This window comes from Cheilinus undulatus, linkage group 4, assembly GCF_018320785.1.
Source record: "Cheilinus undulatus linkage group 4, ASM1832078v1, whole genome shotgun sequence".
In the NCBI taxonomy this organism is placed as follows: domain Eukaryota; kingdom Metazoa; phylum Chordata; class Actinopteri; order Labriformes; family Labridae; genus Cheilinus; species Cheilinus undulatus.
In genome coordinates, this window is record NC_054868.1 from 49,289,029 (window position 1) to 49,308,970 (window position 19,942).

Genomic DNA, 19,942 nt, shown 5'->3' on the forward strand with positions numbered 1-19,942 from the left:
AAAGTTGGTGTTAGGCATCATATGATGCTTTTTCTTCACAAAGAGGAACGATTACTGTCTGATTCCAGTGATTTGAAACAATGCAGAAAAGGTTAAGTCAGCATCAGTTCATGCAAGACATGGTTGTCATACACACCGACAGCCAGTTGATCCCAATTATCACCTCCCAGCTCCCACAGCCAATCACAGCTCTTTCTCTTAACACAGCGGTCCATTTAAATAGGACGTACTTCTCACCAATCCCTCCTTATATTGAAGTTGATGCGCCACACTGCTGCTGCTTCTGCTGCTGGCAAAGCTTAACCTCCTCCACCCAAGCCTCCTCCTTTATAGCATAAAGCTTGTTGCACCGTCATTGAGATTCATGCTACAGTGGATTGATTGCTTTTGAACTAATTTCATTGTGTTCAGTGTGCATTGTCATGAACATATCCATCCATATCGAGGTTTCTATGCACCCCCTGGAAAGTCACAGCATTCTGCTTGACTAACCCCGGGAGCATCTTTAGAGCAGAGCCTTCTCCACCAACTAAAACTGTGTATCCGTTTTGCAAAAACGTATACATTAATGACTTAATTTTGACATCCAAAAAACTTTCAGTGCTTCTTTTGTTTTTCTTCTGTGAAAACATCACCCTCTAAAACTCTTTGACTTTCACAATGATTTCAGCAGGATAATCGGGAACTGATATAAGGTCTTAGTGCCTAAAGGATTAATTTCTCTTCATGCATGCTGTTGTGTCACCTCTCTGACCGACTGATGACCTGTGGCTTGTTCCACTGGTTGGGTCATAATGCTGATACAGTCATGAGATTTACTACCAGGAGTCTAAACATAGTGTTGTTTTTTTCAAACTCACCAGATGCTTGTACATTCTTGGTCCTGTTTGGGTCAACATGCTCTCTGTGGATTTATGCATTTTAGCAGTTGCCTCTGCCAGTATATGAAATCCTTTATTAGAGTTTTGCCGGTATCTGTTATGCTGACTTGACTAGAAAAGGATAGATTTGCTGTACATCACTGCAGTTTGGACTTGAAGAGAGCTTCAAAAGGCCAGCAGCATGAATTGTAGATTGGTATGATCTACCAACTCTGCCAATGGTGGTAATGTTGGGAAAATGGATAAGCACTCTGACAGCTACTAACCCGACTCGCCAGATGGATTATTTTGCATATTCACTGCATGGGATATGTCTCACATCCATTTCAGAAACCTCCCATTAAAAGAGTATTGGAAGGGCAGAACCTTTGAAAAACATCTCAGAGGATGGATCTATCTGTCTCATTCATAATGGGCCAATCAGAGCAAAGAGGCATAATGTCGTGGGCACATGCAGCTCTGGAGTGAACTTGCCACAGTAGCTACTATGGTTTCCTATCATTATGGGCACCAGTTGGTGAATAAAATCTATGTACATACTATAGTAATATACAAGGTAATGGCTACACCTGTTATTATTATTACAGGTTTGCAGTATAATTAAATCCGGCCTGTAGCCATGACCTTGTGTCCTTCAAATGACGATGATTGGTCAGGTTCATGCTCAGACTGGGCACAATGGTTTCAGACTGAAGCTTTGCAAGATAGAGCCACCTGAAAAATATGGAATCTGGCCAATCCTTTGCAAGTTTTGCAAGGTAAGACATTCACAGTGATGAATAGAAGTGGCTGTCTGGCCAGCTCCAGCTACGGAAAAGCAAACCAGTTCTCTGATGATTCTTACATCAAACCAACTGTGAATGCTTCCATCTTTATCCTAGCAGCTGCCCTAGAACTTGCTTGGTGGAAAAGGGGGAAACTGACTTCAGGAACCCCACTTTATATCACCCTCTGAAAAAAAATCATTTTGTCCAATTGTATCTGCGATCACATTCTTTCAGTCAATACCCAGAGTTCATGACCACACAGTAGGTAAGGGGTTGGGAGGAAGATTGACCGGTAAATCGAAAATGTTTCAGCCCAATGCTCACAGAACTGCTGACTCTGCACCAATCCGCCTGTCAATCTTGTGCTCCCTTTAACTCTCACACATGAACAAGACCCCAAGATACTTAAACTACTTGACCTGAGACAGAGATTTTCTACCCAAAGGGTGCAATCCACCGTTTTCTGGCAGAGGACAACGCCCTCAGATGGAGGGCTCTGACTCTCACCCAAACTGCGTTGCACTCAGCTGCAAACCATACCAGTGCCTGATAGAGGTGCCCCAGCTGAGGAAGCCAGCAGAACATCATCTGCAAAAAGCAGAGACAGAATTCTGAGGTCCCTGAACCAGAAATCCCCCTCCCACCAGCTGCGCTTCGAGATTCAGTCCATGAAAATCACAAACAGAATCTAAGAAAAGGGGCAACCCTGGCAGAGAACAGGTCTGACTTTGTGCTGAGTATGCAGACACAACTCTCACTTTGGTTATACAGGGACCTGATGACTTGCCACAGTGGCCCCAGGATCCCATATTCCCACAGTACTTCCCACATGACCCCCAGACAGACACAGTCCTAAGACGTGAGTTTTCCAAGGCCAATAAACACGCAAGACTTGATGAGCAAACTCTCATGCTACCTCAAGAAGCCCTGCCAGGGTAAAGGGCTGGTCCACTGTCCCATGGCCAGGACGGAATCCACATTGGTACCCCTGTATCCGAGGTCTGACAATCGACCAGAGTCTTCTTTCCAGCAGCCACTAGGCACCATACTTTTCTTTTCCAAATTTTTTAGTTTCTAAGTATTGAAAACAAAAGCAAGAGTCTTGGCCCAGCTAGAGAAAAGCAATGGTCACCCCTGAGCTTCAACTTTGACCTTGTTATGGCCAGAAAATGATGATGGTTGAGAGAGTCTTGGCTAGATTTTCAGAGGCAGATAGAGCTACGTATCATCAGCATAAAAATGGAAAGACATGCCACGCTTCCTAAAACTGGATCTGAGTAGGAGCATGAACAAAGAAAAAGAATAGGACCAAGTACGAAGCCCTGGGGGACTCATACTTGGATTAAACTTTAAAAGTGCAGTATCAAGTATTAGTTACCTTAAACTTCAACTGCAGACATATGAGAGCAAACAAACACAGAAATAACACGGAAAAAAATAGTTCCTCTCATACACAAACACCAAACCACTGGTTAAAAAAAGGCTAAGAACTGGACAGCCAGCTAATAATAGAGGACGAGCTATGTTGACAAGAATGGATCTGACATGCAGTTCTTTATTTACTATCCAATACACACGCATACTCACAAAAATAGGCTTCTGTTTGTGTTTAGTCTCTCAGCAGCATTTAAATAAATGTATTTTCTGCACAATGTTGCCTTAAAGAGGGGCCTTTTTGAATCTTAGACTAGGTTACTGTGGGTTCCTAAGATCTGCAGAGTCTAGTAGGATGTCACAATCGACACTCAGGTCACACTCAAGGAAAAACACACACTGCATGGGGCCTCGAAGGAAGCCTGGGAGGCAGAGAGATTGTAAGGAATGTTTGAGGAGAAAGGTGAAGTGTAATGGAATGTAATTATGGGGCCAGCTGACTGCTCTAACACAGGCTGTCACACACGAATAAAGTCACACATAAACAAACGTGTAATCAAAAAGAGCAACAAGCTAGGAAAAATAAACACAAGCAAACACTGAATCCAAAAGTATGACTCACAATCACACCGCCTGTCACAACACACACCTTCTGTTATCAGAGCAATGGCAACAGGCCAACATAGTGTCGAATAAAAGTGATAGACTGGCAGAGCTCTCTCTCCCTCTCTCTCAGACCCATGAATTCCTCTCAGCTTCAAGGATGGGGGTAGAGATGATGGATGGAAAGACAACTGCTAAGAAGAGGAAAGATAGAAGAGACAAGGGAAAAGTAATCCAGAAAAATGATGGAGATGATGGAAAAAGAATGTGAGCAGGACCTCCAAGCAAAGCAGCAAACTCTTACATCTATTCATTTACCTTTTACGAATCATGTGAATGTAACACAGTTATAGGGTTCAAATCCAGGGAGGGCATCCAAAGAGTTAAAGACTCAATAAATGGCTGTTTGAAAAAGGGCCTACAGGGTTTGAGGCCTGATGAACAAATGAGCCGACTGTGGAGCTGAGTACAAAAGAGATTCTAAGATTTCTTTATGAGAAAGTATAAGAGAATTAGGCCAAAGCAGGAGTTTCTTTGCATTTACAAAATGATAACCTACTGAATTTTAAAGGTTTGACAAGCATTTTGGAGAGGATGTTTGGGATATCATTGCATTTTTGCACCAATCTTTCAGACCAAAACAAGCCCACTGCTTCCCTTCTTCCCCACCCTTCCCTGAGGTGTAGCCATTCATAGAACAGATCTCCAGTCAGATATGCACCCAAAATAGGATTTGGTTCCAATTTCTTGGTGTAGTTTTGAGCAAAAAGTCTTTCTTGTGTGTGGAAGGGCTGTTATTCCTCTATGAATGTGCTCTTGAGAAGAAAAATCAGCCATTGTTTCTCGACAAACAAGAGCCCATTTTGCTTTACTAACATATCAGCAGGGCAACAGTTGGAGAAGAATGTTTTTACATAAAAAGCATGTATTAAACGTGTTCAAGCCTCTGAGTGCAAGATAAACAAGCTGGAGAAAGTGCTGTCCCATTTGTATGAACATGGTGCTAAGAACAACAAACCCAGAAGGAATCTGACTTACTGCACAGTTAGAAAAATATCTATACCTGCAACACTGCATGTCATACCTCTAACATCTTTTTGGTTAATGTATTTTTGGTGTTGTTAATACTTTGTTTTTAAACTGTGTAAAGCATTTTGTGCTGCCATGTACTATTGGCTCCTAGCCTAGGGTCCAAGGGCCAATTCTGAGAAGTCAAAATTAGATATACATATATTAACCAAAACAGTTGCCATAAAACACTTATTGTATACTTCATACAAAGGTCTTCCGATAAGAACAAAATCCTGAAAGTCAAGACCTCCTAATTGGTTTAAAAGGGGACACAGTTTTTCCTGAACAGGAAGCGGGGTGGCTTACAGGAAAAAGTTTGAGAACAAATGCCCCAAGTGTTCTAAGAATGAACCCACTTGAACTTTTGGCTAACTGTCGGTAGAGACTTATACCGCCATAAGCCAAAAAATCTGACAGCAAGCCCACTGAGTTTACATTTTTCCCAATGGAGTTTATCTGGAGAACAGGGTGCTCGGAGACTGAAAGGAGGAGGACACGGAGCAACACCACACCTACTGCCAGTGAGGAGGAGGCAAAGACGGCGTTGTACAAGGAGGCGGAAGTGGGGCAATCAAGCCGGGCTGCAGGCTAGGCTTAGAGCTGCCCCACACTAGCCTGTCGTAGTGAGCATCTTTCTCCTGGTTGGCCGCTCCCTCGCCAGCAGGATGGATGATGCGGGGCTGCAGATTTCTAACCACCACTTGGACAATGTGTTCGCTGCTACAGAGGAGACTGCCAAACATACTTTCATTGTGTTTTTACAATACAATGACAATAAACGACTATCTATCTATCTATCTATCTATCTATCTATCTATCTATCTATGTCAGCTGACATTGATCAAACAAAAAGCAAACTGATGCTACTGTGGGTTTCAGGAAATAGCGGTAGGAATTTTTTGGGGCATTTTAACAAATCACAGTGAGGGCTGAACAAACCAACATTTATTAACAACCAACATGATTTACCAAGAATAGCAGTTTCATTGGTTCCTGCCATGCTCAATATAAATTCTCTACCCTTCCAGATTTTCACAAAGTTGCTTGGCCTCTGGCACACTAAACTGAGACATGAATCTCATATGACATCAATTCTGATGTGTGCAGACTGTACGATGACTACTCCCACTAAACACCACTGAATTGCAGACTGCGACGTATGCTGATATGCAAGAAATAAATGTACACCACCAGTGCTGTGGTGAATAATGAAGCAAAGTAACAATAAAGCCATTGTAATTGTCAAATTTCTATGCCTAGAAAAACATCTGAGATCAAATTTCCTCCTTGTTAGAATGCCACAAACTTCCTCTTTTTTGTCATTCTCTCCATTCTAATGCCAACTTATTGGTTTGTTTACCCCTAGTGTCATGTTTATCATAATGTCACTTCTTTATGCAGTATCACTGGTTTGCAAATATAGCAGCAGTCACATTGTGAGACGGTCATCCTACATTTCTGACACAGTTAGAATTTTATCCCAGGCTATCTTTGGTCGCATGACCATGACAATAGCTGTGTGTCAACCTGTCACACAGGGCAACATAGGACCACCGTTTAGAGCCACGACCACAGATGTTGCCACAACTGGTCATCTCTAGTCTGGGACAGACCAAAATCGCAGTGTATACCAGGCTTCAAACAACATCCTAGTCTTAGGCCAATACAAGTCTCTTTGTATACTGATGATGTGCTGTTATCTTGTGTCTTTCTCTAAAGCAGAAAAGCAAACGTCTTCCCACTGTTATTCATAAAAAAAGAACTGCATGGCATTACTTTAGGCCTCAAGAAATAATCATAGAATATTTGTTACTGGTTTAGACATTCTAAAGACATTTAGCGAGTGGTTAGGGTGATGGTCAGATGATAAACTGACAAAAGACAGTTTTATTTATGTAGAGTCCCAGCCACTTTACCCTTCGAGATTTTCAGAAATTAGCTCAGCCTTCCTCCCATTAGATATCACCCATCCTCCTGTGCAATATCTGCAACTAAAAAGGCATAAAATGTACCAAAAAACAGTTCATTTCAACATGCTTATCATTCAAAGCTAGTTGCATCCCTGCAGCTAATGTTGAGTAAAAGCCCTCAGGCCATCGTTAGTGTCGTCTTACATGGTGATATGCAGATATGTTTTTCCTTCTGGCAAAGCAGACATCCTTGGACTTTTGATCAAACACGAACACAACCTCGGGGTTGAGAAATCATGATGGGATTGATTCATGCATTTCAGTTGTTTAATCAATTGGTAGCCACCCTGCACAACATAAATACCATATCCCTCCCTTAAAATTAGTTAGGCTCCTTTTTTATTGTAAAAATCAAACATTCTTTTTTTCCACAAAATCTTTAAAACTGACAATATCTATGAAGTGAAGAGTCAGTATTCCCATCCCAGACAGGCTCCTTCTGTTAAAGCTGCATGTGCAGGTAGTTGAAAAAGAAAGCCTTCAGGCTGCTAAGTTTGACTGACAGCTTTGAGGCATCGCTACAGGGCTTTTACTATGAAGGAGTCAAAGTCTTATTAAGGAGAGAGTTTGATTTACCCTGAAGGGTTGTTTATCTGAATGATTAAAGGAAGTCTATATTTATTGCATATTCTACAGAGTTGTCTGAAACATCTTCCAGCAGAGCATACTTTATAAGTCGTAACTGAAAGTTTAAAAAAAAGTCAGCCAGCCCAATTTTAGAGAACCTTAAAATAAATGAGGGGTCAGTGGATGAATGTTCTGTCTGTCACATTCATTACAGGCCAATCAGAGCAACAAGACACATGATGCAGTGGGTGTGCACCACCTTAGGGAGTACATTACATAACGTGAGCTCAACAGGCAGCTGTTATCGCTGATCACTATCAGCGGAGCCAGCTGGTAAACCGAACTCTTGCCAAATACAGTCAGGAAAAGAGCAAGCACATCTTTAACACCAAGCAAAGCTTTCAGTGAAGTTCACACTCTTCATCAATAAAGAAATGTCGTCCTGGGATTCTGTAACTTGAATTTCAGCCTGGAGCTTTGCAAGATGGATCAGCCTGATGACAGACATGGAATCTGGAAAATCTCTCCGTTGTGCAAAGTTAATAGCTCCATCTCTCAGCACCAACTTCATCATTCTTTCGTTAAGATGTGACTTTTGCACATGCAGCCCTCTGTGCTCTCGCTGGCCAATGTCACTGACTTGTTGGAACAAAACGTGGAAGGCAGAAGGAAAAAGGAAACATGTTGGACTCTCTGTAAGGAGGTCTTGGGTCCCAGATGTGGCCTTTATCGTGATGTAAGAAACAGCATGAAATGATTCACTTTCATGGCCAACAGGTCCTGAAACCCTGAGACAACCAGGCTGGGCTATAATTTTGCACAGTGAAAAACATCAGATGGGGGCAGTATGTTACACTATTTATAGCTCCGCCAAGTGTTGGAATTTTGGGGAGCAATTTAAGCAACTTAAGAGCCCCAAAAGTTGAGACAGATTTAGGCAAGAAAGTCTAACAGTGGCCACCAAGCAGTCCTGTTCGGTTCAGTACAGTTTGTCATGGCTTTTTCCACAACTAATATCTGTCCAGCCTCATTCGTAGCAATGGGAGGTCCATCTCTTCTCAGAGATCCTTTTCAGAGACCTTTTGGTTCAGCTTAGTAGTAAGAGACAGTCTTTTGACTCCCAAATGGTTCTTTATCTGGTACCAGTTTGGTTTTTTAAACCAGTTTAGCTTTACAACATAATGACAAATATAGAAGAAAGGAAGCTGGCTCTCTAATGAGAGCGAGCGCCTGTGCTTCATACTAGTCGTTTAGGACTGGCTCGTTCCCAATTCCCAACAAATAACTAGTCGATTGCCTACCCAAAAAGGTTTATTTGCTTCGCAGTACAGCATAGTTTCAATTAAAAGCATTATTATGACAAAATGAGGGGGAAAAGCTGTTAAAGAGGCACCACCTAACCTCTTAGCTCAGTACAAGACTCAACACTCTTGTCTCCCTACATCCCTCCAACAGCAGGTCTGCAGGAATAAGTCTGCAAACAACCTATAACGAGTGATCTGACCTCGACATAAGAAATGTGGTATTGATCGCCTCCATGTCAGGAAAACTGGTGGGAAAGTGCAGGGATCATAGCCAATGTATGTGGGAATTTCCTGATGGCATCTGCAGCTTGCAGGTCATTCATACATATTGATTTCCAACCGGTATTCTTCACACCCTGGCCCTAATCTGATTTCCTCATCAGAATCATGTGATTGCAAATAACCTATAACAAGTAGCCTGGCCCTGGCATAAGATATAAGTCTGCAGCCCTAAATCCAGCAAAATCTTTGTATCATCATCTGTACAGTGTTTTTATATGACCCTTAAAACTGTACTATTACTACCCAAACCACTATCAATTGCATGCATTTTTTTACTGTATAATACAATCAACTGCAATCTCTGAATTCCCTTCCATTCTATAATTCTTCACCACATGCAGCTTACAAAGAAATTCTTGTAAGCAGCATTGTGCTTTTCTATGACACACATCATCACATGCATGCACAGCAGCAGTCCCCCCCCCACCCCCCCGCTGCCCACACGCAGAAACACAAGCACATATGTCTACTAACACATCAGCAGCAGGCCATGAGACCAGATGTGAGCGCACACACAGACATACACACAGCACACAGCGTCCGTGAAATCCCTGGCAGATTATTTGTTGTTCTTATGTAAAATGGATCAAGAGGGGCAGCAGCAAATCATCCCAGCTCGCCCCGCTGATACAATGGTCAGACTGCAACCTGTTCAAAATGCCACCAATCAGCTGGGAGTGTTTGTATGTGTGCGGTTTGAGCAGCAGATGAGAAAAGAATTGAGGTCTGACCTGATGTGTGAGGGGTTTGTGTTTGACTCTGTCTAAACTGCTTTATCATAGTTGTACATTTCTGGATTTGATTATGTGATCTCTTTGGTTTGATTGGATGCTCATTCATGCAGAAGCTGCATGCTTTAAAGGTGATCATCCTCCCTGATAAGTGGCTGCAAAGGTGTCTGGATGCACTCATGTCAGTGTTGGTGAACTTGTAGTTACTTTTGGGAATAATCAATGTGTGAGACCTTTGAGTGTGTGACTGCTGTACTGAAGTCTTTTCCCCAGACAGATGTGGAGGAACTGGGACGTCATAAACATCTCCATTTTTTCCAAACATTGTGACAAAAGGAGGATTAGAGGGTCATGTGGCAGTTCAGTGTTCCTTTAAATGAAATGAAAGAAGCTGACGTAAAACCCTTCATGATCAAGTCAAGCATGTTAACAGTTTCCACAATGAGACAACCAAGGTTTAACTCCCATAAAGCCTCAAAGGAGACAGAGAGCATTCATATACAGTGTGTTTGCAAATCTCCAAGTATTGATACCAAACTCTTCAGAATATGATCTTTTAGAAAGGCTATGGCATGCAATTTTTTTCTTTGTGGCATGAAGCAAAAGTACAACAAAGCTGCAAAAACTCTGCAGTTTGCTGTCAAAGAGGAAGTGCTAATGCTCCTCCATCACCAAGCTGCAAAAACTTGAATCTTTGCAAATTATTTTTTCTCATTTCTAGCTAATTTGTATAAGCCACATTCTTGCAAACCCAGCGAGCATCTTACAGTGAGATATTACAAGCAAAAAAGGCCAGAACCAGTGGCCAATGTGGCAAGCAAACTCAGTTTGTTAAAATTCTTTTGTTGGATAATTGCATGTACTTTCAGGAAACATGAAGATTAGAGTTTGCTTGTTGCATTGCTATCTGTATTTTGCCCATTGCAAGCATTTCTAGCCTATTTCTGGGCAGTGAATTCATACCAACAATCTACATGCACAGTTTAAGTGGAGCTACAGTTTTAGCTTAGTTAGAAAACTTAAATGCAATACTGCCTTTGTCACAGTGTACAAGGCTCAGTAAGTAGAGTCTGTCGTGTCCCAACTAGAAGGTCGTGGGTTTGATCCCCAGCTCCTGTGGTCATGTTCAGGTGTCCTTAACCCCACTTTGCTCCAGCTGCTGCATCAGTATGGATGCATATGATTCAGCAAATACTAATGGCCACTTTCAGTAACATTTGTCATCTGTGTGTGAATGGGTAAGCATGAGTCGTCAGATGACTGGAAAACTGCTATACAAACTCATGACCATTTACAAACATCCAAAGAAATCCATTTATAATATATGAGTGTTCTTTTGGTTATTACCCAAAGTTCATAACAAAAGGGGAGGGTTGTAATGAAGACTGACCGCTAGATTGACAGTTTTCAGCTCAGCTCCCTCTTCACCATAAATGTATGGTACGTCTGCAACACTGCTGATCCTGCACTAATCCACCTGTCAATTTTACGGTCCATTTTACCCTCACTTGAGAACAAGACCCCGAGATACTTGAACTCCTTCACATGGGCCACAGACACCCTCCTTGTCCAGACGGAGCAATCCACCGTTGTCCATAGCCTCGGACTTGGAGGCGCTGACCCTCATCCCAACCTCTTCACATTCAGCCGTAAACTTCCCCAGTGCCTCCTGCAGGGAATGACTGAAAGAATAAGATCACAGGACATCTGGAAGGGTCTCCAAGTTGAGTCACTGCTCCTTCGCCTCAAAAGTAGCCAGTTGAGGTGGTTCAGGCTTCTGATCAGGATGCCTCCTGGTTGCCTCCCTGAGGAGGTCTCCCGGGCGTGTCCAACTGGGAAACCCCAGGGTAGAACCAGGACTCGCTGGAGAGATTATATATCTCATCTGGTCAAGGACTGCCTCAGAAACCCCAGGGAAGAGCTGGAAAATGTTGCTGGGGAGAGGGGTGTCTGGGTTGACGTGCTTAGCCTGCTGCAATTGCGACCCAGCCCAAGATAAGCAGAAGAAAATGGAAAGATGAATCCAGTTTGGATTCGATTGAGGTATGTATGCAAGAGTAAATCACTCTTCAGATAGCCAGACAAGAACAATCAATCAACTAAGGACATCTACAGGTGATACTGTAGCCATCATGCCACCTTCTTTAATGATTATTTTAAGTCATAGCATCTTGCAAATCGTCCCACAGACAATGTCAGATGGGATCAGCCAACAGGATAAGTGGTACAGATGAATGGATGGTTGGATAAATGAATGGATGGATAGATGGATAACATCTTGCAATATCACACAATATAATCACAGACCACTGTCCTCAAATTTGTGCAGACTAATTTGAAGAGAGCATGCATTAATCACACAACAAGCGATCATGACCAGCTAAGCCGGAGATCATCTGACAGCTAATCCACATGACAAAAAAATTAAGAGATGACCAGATGAGAGTCTAAATGTCATTGAATTAGAAACACTTTGACACAAATTAACACAAAAATTGCATTTTTGGTTTGTATGGCATTCAAGTACAAGAGGATGAGTAGAAAAGAATCATTGTCGCTGGTAATGATGGTCATTTTTGTTCAATTTAAGTTGAGACAGGATTATGTGCCGCTCTCTTCTCTTCTACATCACCAGTATGTTTCTGTTTTCTGCCTGCCAACTAAAGGAATGCATGTCCAGTGTAACTAAAACCATTGTCCTGGTGTGACAGTGTGCAAACAGCTGCACAGCTCATTGATAAATTTCAGCTCCAGATCCTGGATCAGGATTCACCGGTATGACACTTCAGGTTATGAAACATGAAAAGACACCGCACAGGGAAACAGATCTCTCATATGACACCAGTAGCAGTCTCTGGAGCAGAACTAGTTAGACTTAAATGCAGGCTGGCACAAACACAAATGAATGCACAGACACACCACGTACACATCAGCGCGTCGTGTTTGCCCTGCAGTTAAACTGTTACTCAAAACATCCAGCCTAGAGTTTGTAAAGTCACCGCAGGGGGAGGATGGAGATGATGTATGTCAAATACCTCTTAAGAGCGGAGAAAATTCTCACCAGTTGATTTTGCATCATCCAATAGCTGTCAAAGTCAGCCAAGACATGAAGCTATGATCGTTTGTTTCTGCAGTTTTCTTCGGACAGCAGTCGCCGAGATCATACATGTGCATGACTTTTTCTTACTAACCAGGCATATAGGGAAGAGTGAAACCACCTTATTATAACCAGGAGGGGTTAGATAGGAGGCATCAAGCAAAGAGCAATGCAAGACCTTTCCCCATTGAGCTAAAAGCAATCATTACGAGTGAATGAAGCATTTTGGTTCATCTTTTATAAGCCAGAACATGCCCAAATCTGCAACGTAAATACCAAACATCCAACAGTGCTTGCCCTTCACCTCTTAGAGAATCATCATAGCACAAAATCACCACATCTGAATATTTAAATAGCCTCTAGGCAAGGCAGAAATTGTAAAAATAGGAAACAAGAAAGAAATCATTGGTCAAAAATATCTCGTTTAGGTGTATTGCAAACCATTTTATCACACAGTAATCAACCAGTTGATTGTTATAATGTGTCTCTAGGGATCTACCTAACTATATTGCTTGATATGAAATATTTGGGGAATTTTCAAGGAGTTTGGATCTTGTTGTTGGAGCCAGGAGTCCTCCTTTGGGGACATTTAGGGTGATCAATATCTATCCGGATGCTTCATATCCAGCCTTAGCCTGAATTTGGTGCACACCTATAGTGACTTGAAGCCCCTTGGAGCAAGAGGCCCAAAGTGGCCTACCTTACCCTATAGATCATAACCTGAGCTAAGGCTGGGATTCTAACCTTAGATTTGTGTAGAGGCTGCAAATACAAACTGGCTAAATCTCCCTCAAAATTTCAGTCTCAGAGAGAGATCACAATGTATTAACCATAAATGCAATTTAATTCAGGAATCAATAGTTAACAGGTTGTCCCGACCATGTAATTTCAAACCAGCTCTTGTTATTCTGAGGTCATATGTTCCCCTGCTCTTACCTCAGCGCTGCCGAGCCGCAGACGTGCCGCTGAGAGCGCAGCCAGTAGCAGCAGCAGGATCCAGGACCTCATGTTGCCGCCCAGCATGAGGAGCCGCAAGCGACCGGCTGGGCATTTAGCACCTCGGCGTCCAATTCCCCCCGTCTGCACCGAGCCTCGTCCCGGTGTCGTGTGCTTGGCGCTCGTGCAAGGCTCGCACTGTTAGATATCCTCAAATGTGTCACAGCTTAAAAAGCGCAGCGCGTCCAAATGTTTGCTCACGGTGACTCACACGCAGGCTAGACGTCTGTGTCCACGCTGCTGTTTTGAAAACTCACTGAAGGAGACGTAAAGGGTGGTGGGACAGGTGCGTAATGCAAGGTCTTAGGATAAGCTATAGGCACACAGTTTCTTTATGCTGTATCGGTGTGCACTTAAAAGAGTACCATGAAGCCTCCAGTGAGATTCCAACAATGTCTCCAAATGTGCGATTTAGTTAATCAAATCAAATTCGTAAACGTGTGCCTTCAAAATTCCAGGTGAAAACCTTTAAATTAAGACCTCCTGTTCAGAAATCGCAGCAATTCCCTCCTAAGTGAAGCCCCGCATCTCCAAAGGTCCGTGCGTAAAAGTTGGTTCATCTGAGAATGGCGCGTTCGTGCGTAAATCTCTAGACGCCTCACTGCAAAAGTCCAATTACTCTCACCTCAGTGCGATTCACCAGAATGCAAACAACATATCTGTCTTATCTCAGCGTCTCTCTTATCGATAGCTCCTCCCTGCACATGCCTCACTCTGCCTCCCTCTCACGGTGTGCCTCCGTTTACCGGCAGCGCTGGATCAGGTTGTTCTCGCCCCCCGCGCTTCTCTCCTCTCTGAGTGCCTCTTGAACGGTGCTCAGCTTTTCCTCACAGGAACACAGGCTGCCTCCTTAAGTTTGAGGCGTCAACTCCAACGGGAGAAAGGCAGATGAGTCCGGAAATTTGGCGATGTGGCTTTCAAAATAAGAGACGTGATTGGACTTTACATGAAATCTTGTTAAGTGCTGAAACTGGGTAACCGGCAACTTCAGATCTGGGAAAGCTTCAATAGGAAACGTTTGAGAAAAGGCAGAGGCTTTGAAAAAAAAAAACTCGGAGTGTGATTGGATGAACATTCTGTCTGTCACATCTTTATGGGCCAATAAGAGCAACAAAACAAGTGACGTAGCAGCTATGAAGCTGAGCGTGCGCAGCTACCGGGGAATCACGCCAAACGTGGCCACTATAGACATGTAGATTCTGTAAAAGTAAGGACTTTTGTCGTTTTTGAAAAGTAAACAACTCACTGCTGTTCTTTGTTCTTCTTTTAACGAAGAAACGTCATCAAGTTCTGATAAAACTGGTGCTTTAGCCGCATCCACGCTAAGCTCTTCCGCCATAATTGCACCAGCCTCTTGCTGCTGTTTGTTTACGTCACGACTCTGCCTGAAAGTACTGCCCCTCATCGCTGATTGGTCCTGTCACTTTCTAACCGGGCCCAAACGATTCAGATGGGAGCTTTGAAAGATGGATTCGCCAGTGAAAAACAAGGAAATGGGCGTATTTGTCTGCTTTGCAAGGTTAGAAACTGGGATGATGTCACGGAAAAAGATGGAACATTGGAGAAAAAAATCAAGAAAATGTGGAATGATAGAAAATACAAAATGATGCTTAGTATTGATTAGAAAATAACAGAGAAAGAAAAACCACAATAGCAGCCCCAGTAATAATTAAAAAATCTGGAGATAGTAATGTTGTCCCATTAATAGCCTAGTGGTCAGATTGCAACCAAAGTACGGAGGCTACAGGAATAAATACGACCTATGGCCTCTTTTCCCATGTTTTATGCCATTAACTTCCTTCCACATTTTCCTACTCTCAAATGTCTGTAATAAAGGCATTAAAATCCCCAAAAGTGAACAAGAACATCAAAACTAAAATATCAAATGCCATCTCTGATTAGTACTTTCAAACCAGGCTGCCTTTGAAAATATTTAGCCTCTCCACCTATTGAGTCCGAATTTTCCCCCATGAAAAGTGTGTAAATGTAAATGAATCCAATAGAAACTCTCTATCAACCATATTTTATTCTCCTATGTATTTCCCACAAATTTAATGTCTTTCTTTTTCCTTTTTTCCATACGATCCATCTCTTGATCAATAATGACTGTGAATTAAATCCGGCTCATTCAGAAATAAATCATTTTACTTTGAAAGGTCCCTACTGGAAGTCTTGATTTGTATGCATCTAACTTCACTCTGACTCTCAAATTTGTGCCAAGGCCCCCTGCCTGTTCCTCTCCTCTTGAAGTCACAGTTCACAACCTCCTTTTTAGGAGCAGGGAGACATGAGCACCTATGGGTGCTCTTAAAGGTAAAGTCTTGAGAATTTATCCATTTAATGTTGATTATTACAGTTAATTATTTTTCTCATTTTTAAGGATATAAAGAGCTGTTCTTCTCTCAGATAGTGCTCTACAATAAACAGATAGCTATGAGTTAAGGAAGCCTAAATAATCTTAGATTATATAAACATGTTTGCTACCTTTGCCATTTTTAAATATGATATAACAACAAAAGCACAGATGATTAAAAACACAGATGCAATAATTTATGGGATGTTATATAATGAGAGATATCATGAATTATTGGATACGAGATATGAAAACATATTTAGTCTGTTTTTTCTCCCTGTAATTCAAAATGCAACAAGACCATTACATCATCAGTGTTTGTTCTTTTAAAGATATGGGTCAGGAACAAGGCAAATCATTTCCCCCAAAAACCACCAGGGTTTGTTGTAATCTGCCCGGATTATTGTTTGGAGAGTAGCGTTGGGGTTCATGAGGGAGCAAAACAAAGACATTGGAAATGATTGGTCTTTAGAACATTTTATTGGCTCAAACAAAAACAAAAAAAAAATGGTGGATTTCTTTGGCATGCCAGGGCCTTAAAGTCAGCTCTCCCATGGGTCAGGATTTAGCGTTGGCGTGAATGGACTGAGACTGATGGCTCTTAAACTAGCCAGCAGGACATGTTAGGAGTTCAAATCAGTAGTTTGTCTCCAGGTTGTTTAGATATTTACTGATTTAGTTTTTTTGGTTGTTATACTTTTTAACTCTGTTTTTGAACACTCTAAAAGTGATGGAAGAGGGCAGGGCCGTGCATTTACAAGCAAAGACTCTTTGCAGAAAGATGTTTTAAGTAAAGATTGGCATCAGGAAAATAGGTTGGCCTTTTGAAAACTTTAAAAGAAACCTGAGTGGATCAACTTAAAGAACAGGTGTGCAGGAAAGATGTACTTCAGTGAGCTGTAGCCGACGTCTTTACTCTTGTGCGTGCAATGCTGTGTTTGTGTCTGGCATGGAAAATTGACTACTTTTCCACTCACTTGCAGTCACAAGGATGCGTTTAGGTACTGAAACATGGTACCATTTGAGTTTACGTGAATCAGTACTTGGGAGAACCAACATAATTTGGTCAGCACCTATAAAAGTACAGAATTCGGTACCCATCCCTAATTCCAGGGTATTAAAAAAATCACAGATTGGTGCAGCATCAGCAGTTTTGCAGGCGCTGTACCGTATCGTGTTGGAGAGGGAGCTGAGCCAAAAGGCAAAGCTTTTCGATTTACTTGTCATGAACTATGGGTAAAGACCAAATGAATAAGATCTAAAAGAGATTCCTCAGGGAGGGTGTCTGGGCTCACCCTTAAGGTGGGCATATACTGTACTGTACGATTTTTGTCTGAATCAGCCACAAATTTTGGGTCGCACAACTTATTTTGAAGTGGGGCTGACTTTCAGTCAGATAGGCGTTGTTTGTTGTGCTGTGTACAGGAAGATACGATGGCCGACCATGGCCCGGCTATGACCCGTGAAATCACACAGTGTATACCCGGCTTTAGAGACAGGGGGAAGAGCGTGCACAGAACAGCTGCTCCTTCACATCGAAAGGGGCCAGCTGAGGTGGTTCAGGCATCTGATCAGGATGCCTCCTGGGTGCTTTCCAGGCACATCCAACTGGGAAGAGACCCCTGGGCAGACCCAGAACTAGTTGAAGCAACAGATAAGCAGAAGAAGATGGTTCAATGGATGGATGGATTAAAAAGTACCCATGGTATTACTGTAACTGCCATGTTGCCGATGGAGCTGTGTTGTGAGTGCTTGTTCATAATAAATGCCTTAGAAATACTTGTCGATTTCCACCAGCAGCACCACTGTCGGAGTGTAAAGATGTTTTAACAGTGACAAAAGAAATCCTGCCAATAATTTCAGGCCAATTTGGGAAACAACAAATGCACACATGTATAGTGGCACATATATACTTGCGTGACATGGCCTGGCTCAGCGTTGGCACAATGTTGTAGTTCTAAGGAATATAAGGATTGAATGAAACGGCTCAAGCGCTGCTCACTGTTCTCGCATGCACACTGAAATGTGGGTTTTAAACACCTGGCAGAAATGCTGCATAGTAAAATTCGAGTATTAAAAATGTACTAGTATACTGCCCAATCCTAGTAGAAACATTTCCTACATTCTTGATGGTTTCAACATGGAAAAAGGGAAAATATGGGGAACAGATGGCCATTTGTGGTTTCAAGTTCGGCTTTATTAGCCTACCTCATGTCTCTCCCCCACTCTCTCTTACTCCTGTTTCCGACTCTATCCCCTGTCCTCCTCTATAACAAAGGGATAAAATTCACATGGAGCACATACACATATATCCACAACACACTGGTCTTAGCACTGATTGGTACATGTCTTTCCCCACTGTCTCTCCCCGTATTTCCTGTCTCTCTTCAGCTGTCCTATCAAATTAAATGGGCAAAATATTTTTAAAAAATGAATTCTGGATCTTTCTCAACCCTGTTTGAACCCTTTGAGCTCCCCTGACTGCGTGCTTGTATTCCATCACATTTTTGCTCATAGAAGTCGATAAGAAAATACACGTTGTAGTCACCCATCTTTAAAAGATATTTTAAATCCTGAATCCCCATCTTTAAAGTTCAAACTCAAACTGAAATCCATAACAAAAAATATAAATATGCAAAAGAGAATGACTCATGCTGACACCACCACTGCTGGACTTTATTCTTTACGTGAGAGCCCAACACCATGACAGCTGATCTTTATCACACCTTTCATGTCTGCTCTGATGAATAATTTGGATTGCAAAGAGAGTCTCTGAGAAAATTAGAGTAAATGTGCAGGGATACACACAACATGGCAATATTTGAATATTTAGATGCAGTGATGGTATTATTAGACTTACATGAAGTTCTTTTGGCTCTGAAAGGGTTCATTAGTACCACATTCTCTCCATGCTATCCCAAAAATGTAACACTAGAGCATTTATAAAATCCTGATGAGAGACAGAAGAATGTTTCTTTGATAAAGCAGAAGAATGTTAAGTTAATAAAATGCACATCTCTCCTCGTGGATGCTGGTATAAACATCCAGTCTGTTCCCGTTTATCTCCTTTAGGTGTCTGTATTTGTTGTGACGTGCTCCATAAATCTGATTTGCCTTGTGCTAAAGAGGTCACCAACTAGAGGATAAATCCGCAGACATTTCTAAAGCAGACCTGCACTGTTTTCAGTGAGCTGCGTGTTTCATTTCAGGGTCAGGGCTGGATGGGTCGCCATGGAAGCTGAGGGTCATGGCAGATTCTTCCTCCCTGTGGAGATAGAGACAGAGGAAGCAGGCATCCCTGTGCTGCTATTCCTGGACTGCACACACACATGAACACACACTTGGATGTAGTGGTATACCAGTGTAAACAGTGACCTGTGACCTTCATGCTCAGAGAACAGAGTGACTGACAGGCGGATGGGACACGCTGCTGCCAATGGCAGGATGAAGTAAACCTCTCAGCTCGGTCATGACTGCAGTTAACATGTACAGTATGTATGTGTGTGTGTGTGTGTGCATGAGCATGCATGACAACTTTAGAGGGTATCAGGTTAACCGGGCTGCCGTCAGTCCTGGATGTGCAGCAGAGAATTCACAGTAAGTCTCTGAGGAAGAGGATGGGCATGAATGTATTTGTATGTGTGTTTAAGAGGTAAAATGATGAAGAACAAATAAATAAGGACAAAGGACTTCTGAAGTTCCCATAGAGTGATACCATAGACTCAACATACTCAACATCTCATAGTTTTCTTCTATTTCACTGTCAGCAAGTTCAACACAACTAACCCTTCTTTTCTTCTGTTTAAAACTTTAACCATTGACTCATTATTTCCCTCTTAACATATTTATGCTTCAAACATTTTCACCTGTTTGCCTGATGTATTCCTTTTACTGTAGGCATATTGAGCAAAAACATCTATATAATGTTAGATATTTTTGTTCATCA

The 19,942-nt window shown here is 42.2% G+C and overlaps 1 protein-coding gene across 1 annotated transcript in view; it reads right to left on the bottom strand.

Moving 5' to 3' along the window:
* Positions 1 to 14,463, bottom strand: part of si:ch211-79m20.1 (bromodomain-containing protein 4) — a 37,685-nt gene extending 23,222 nt beyond the window's left edge. The window contains exon 1 of the mRNA XM_041785667.1: positions 13,584 to 14,463. Coding sequence (XP_041641601.1) covers positions 13,584 to 13,670 — 87 coding nt within the window. The 5' untranslated portion in view covers positions 13,671 to 14,463. The remainder of the gene's footprint in view (positions 1 to 13,583) is intronic.
* Positions 14,464 to 19,942: the final 5,479 nt, after the last annotated feature.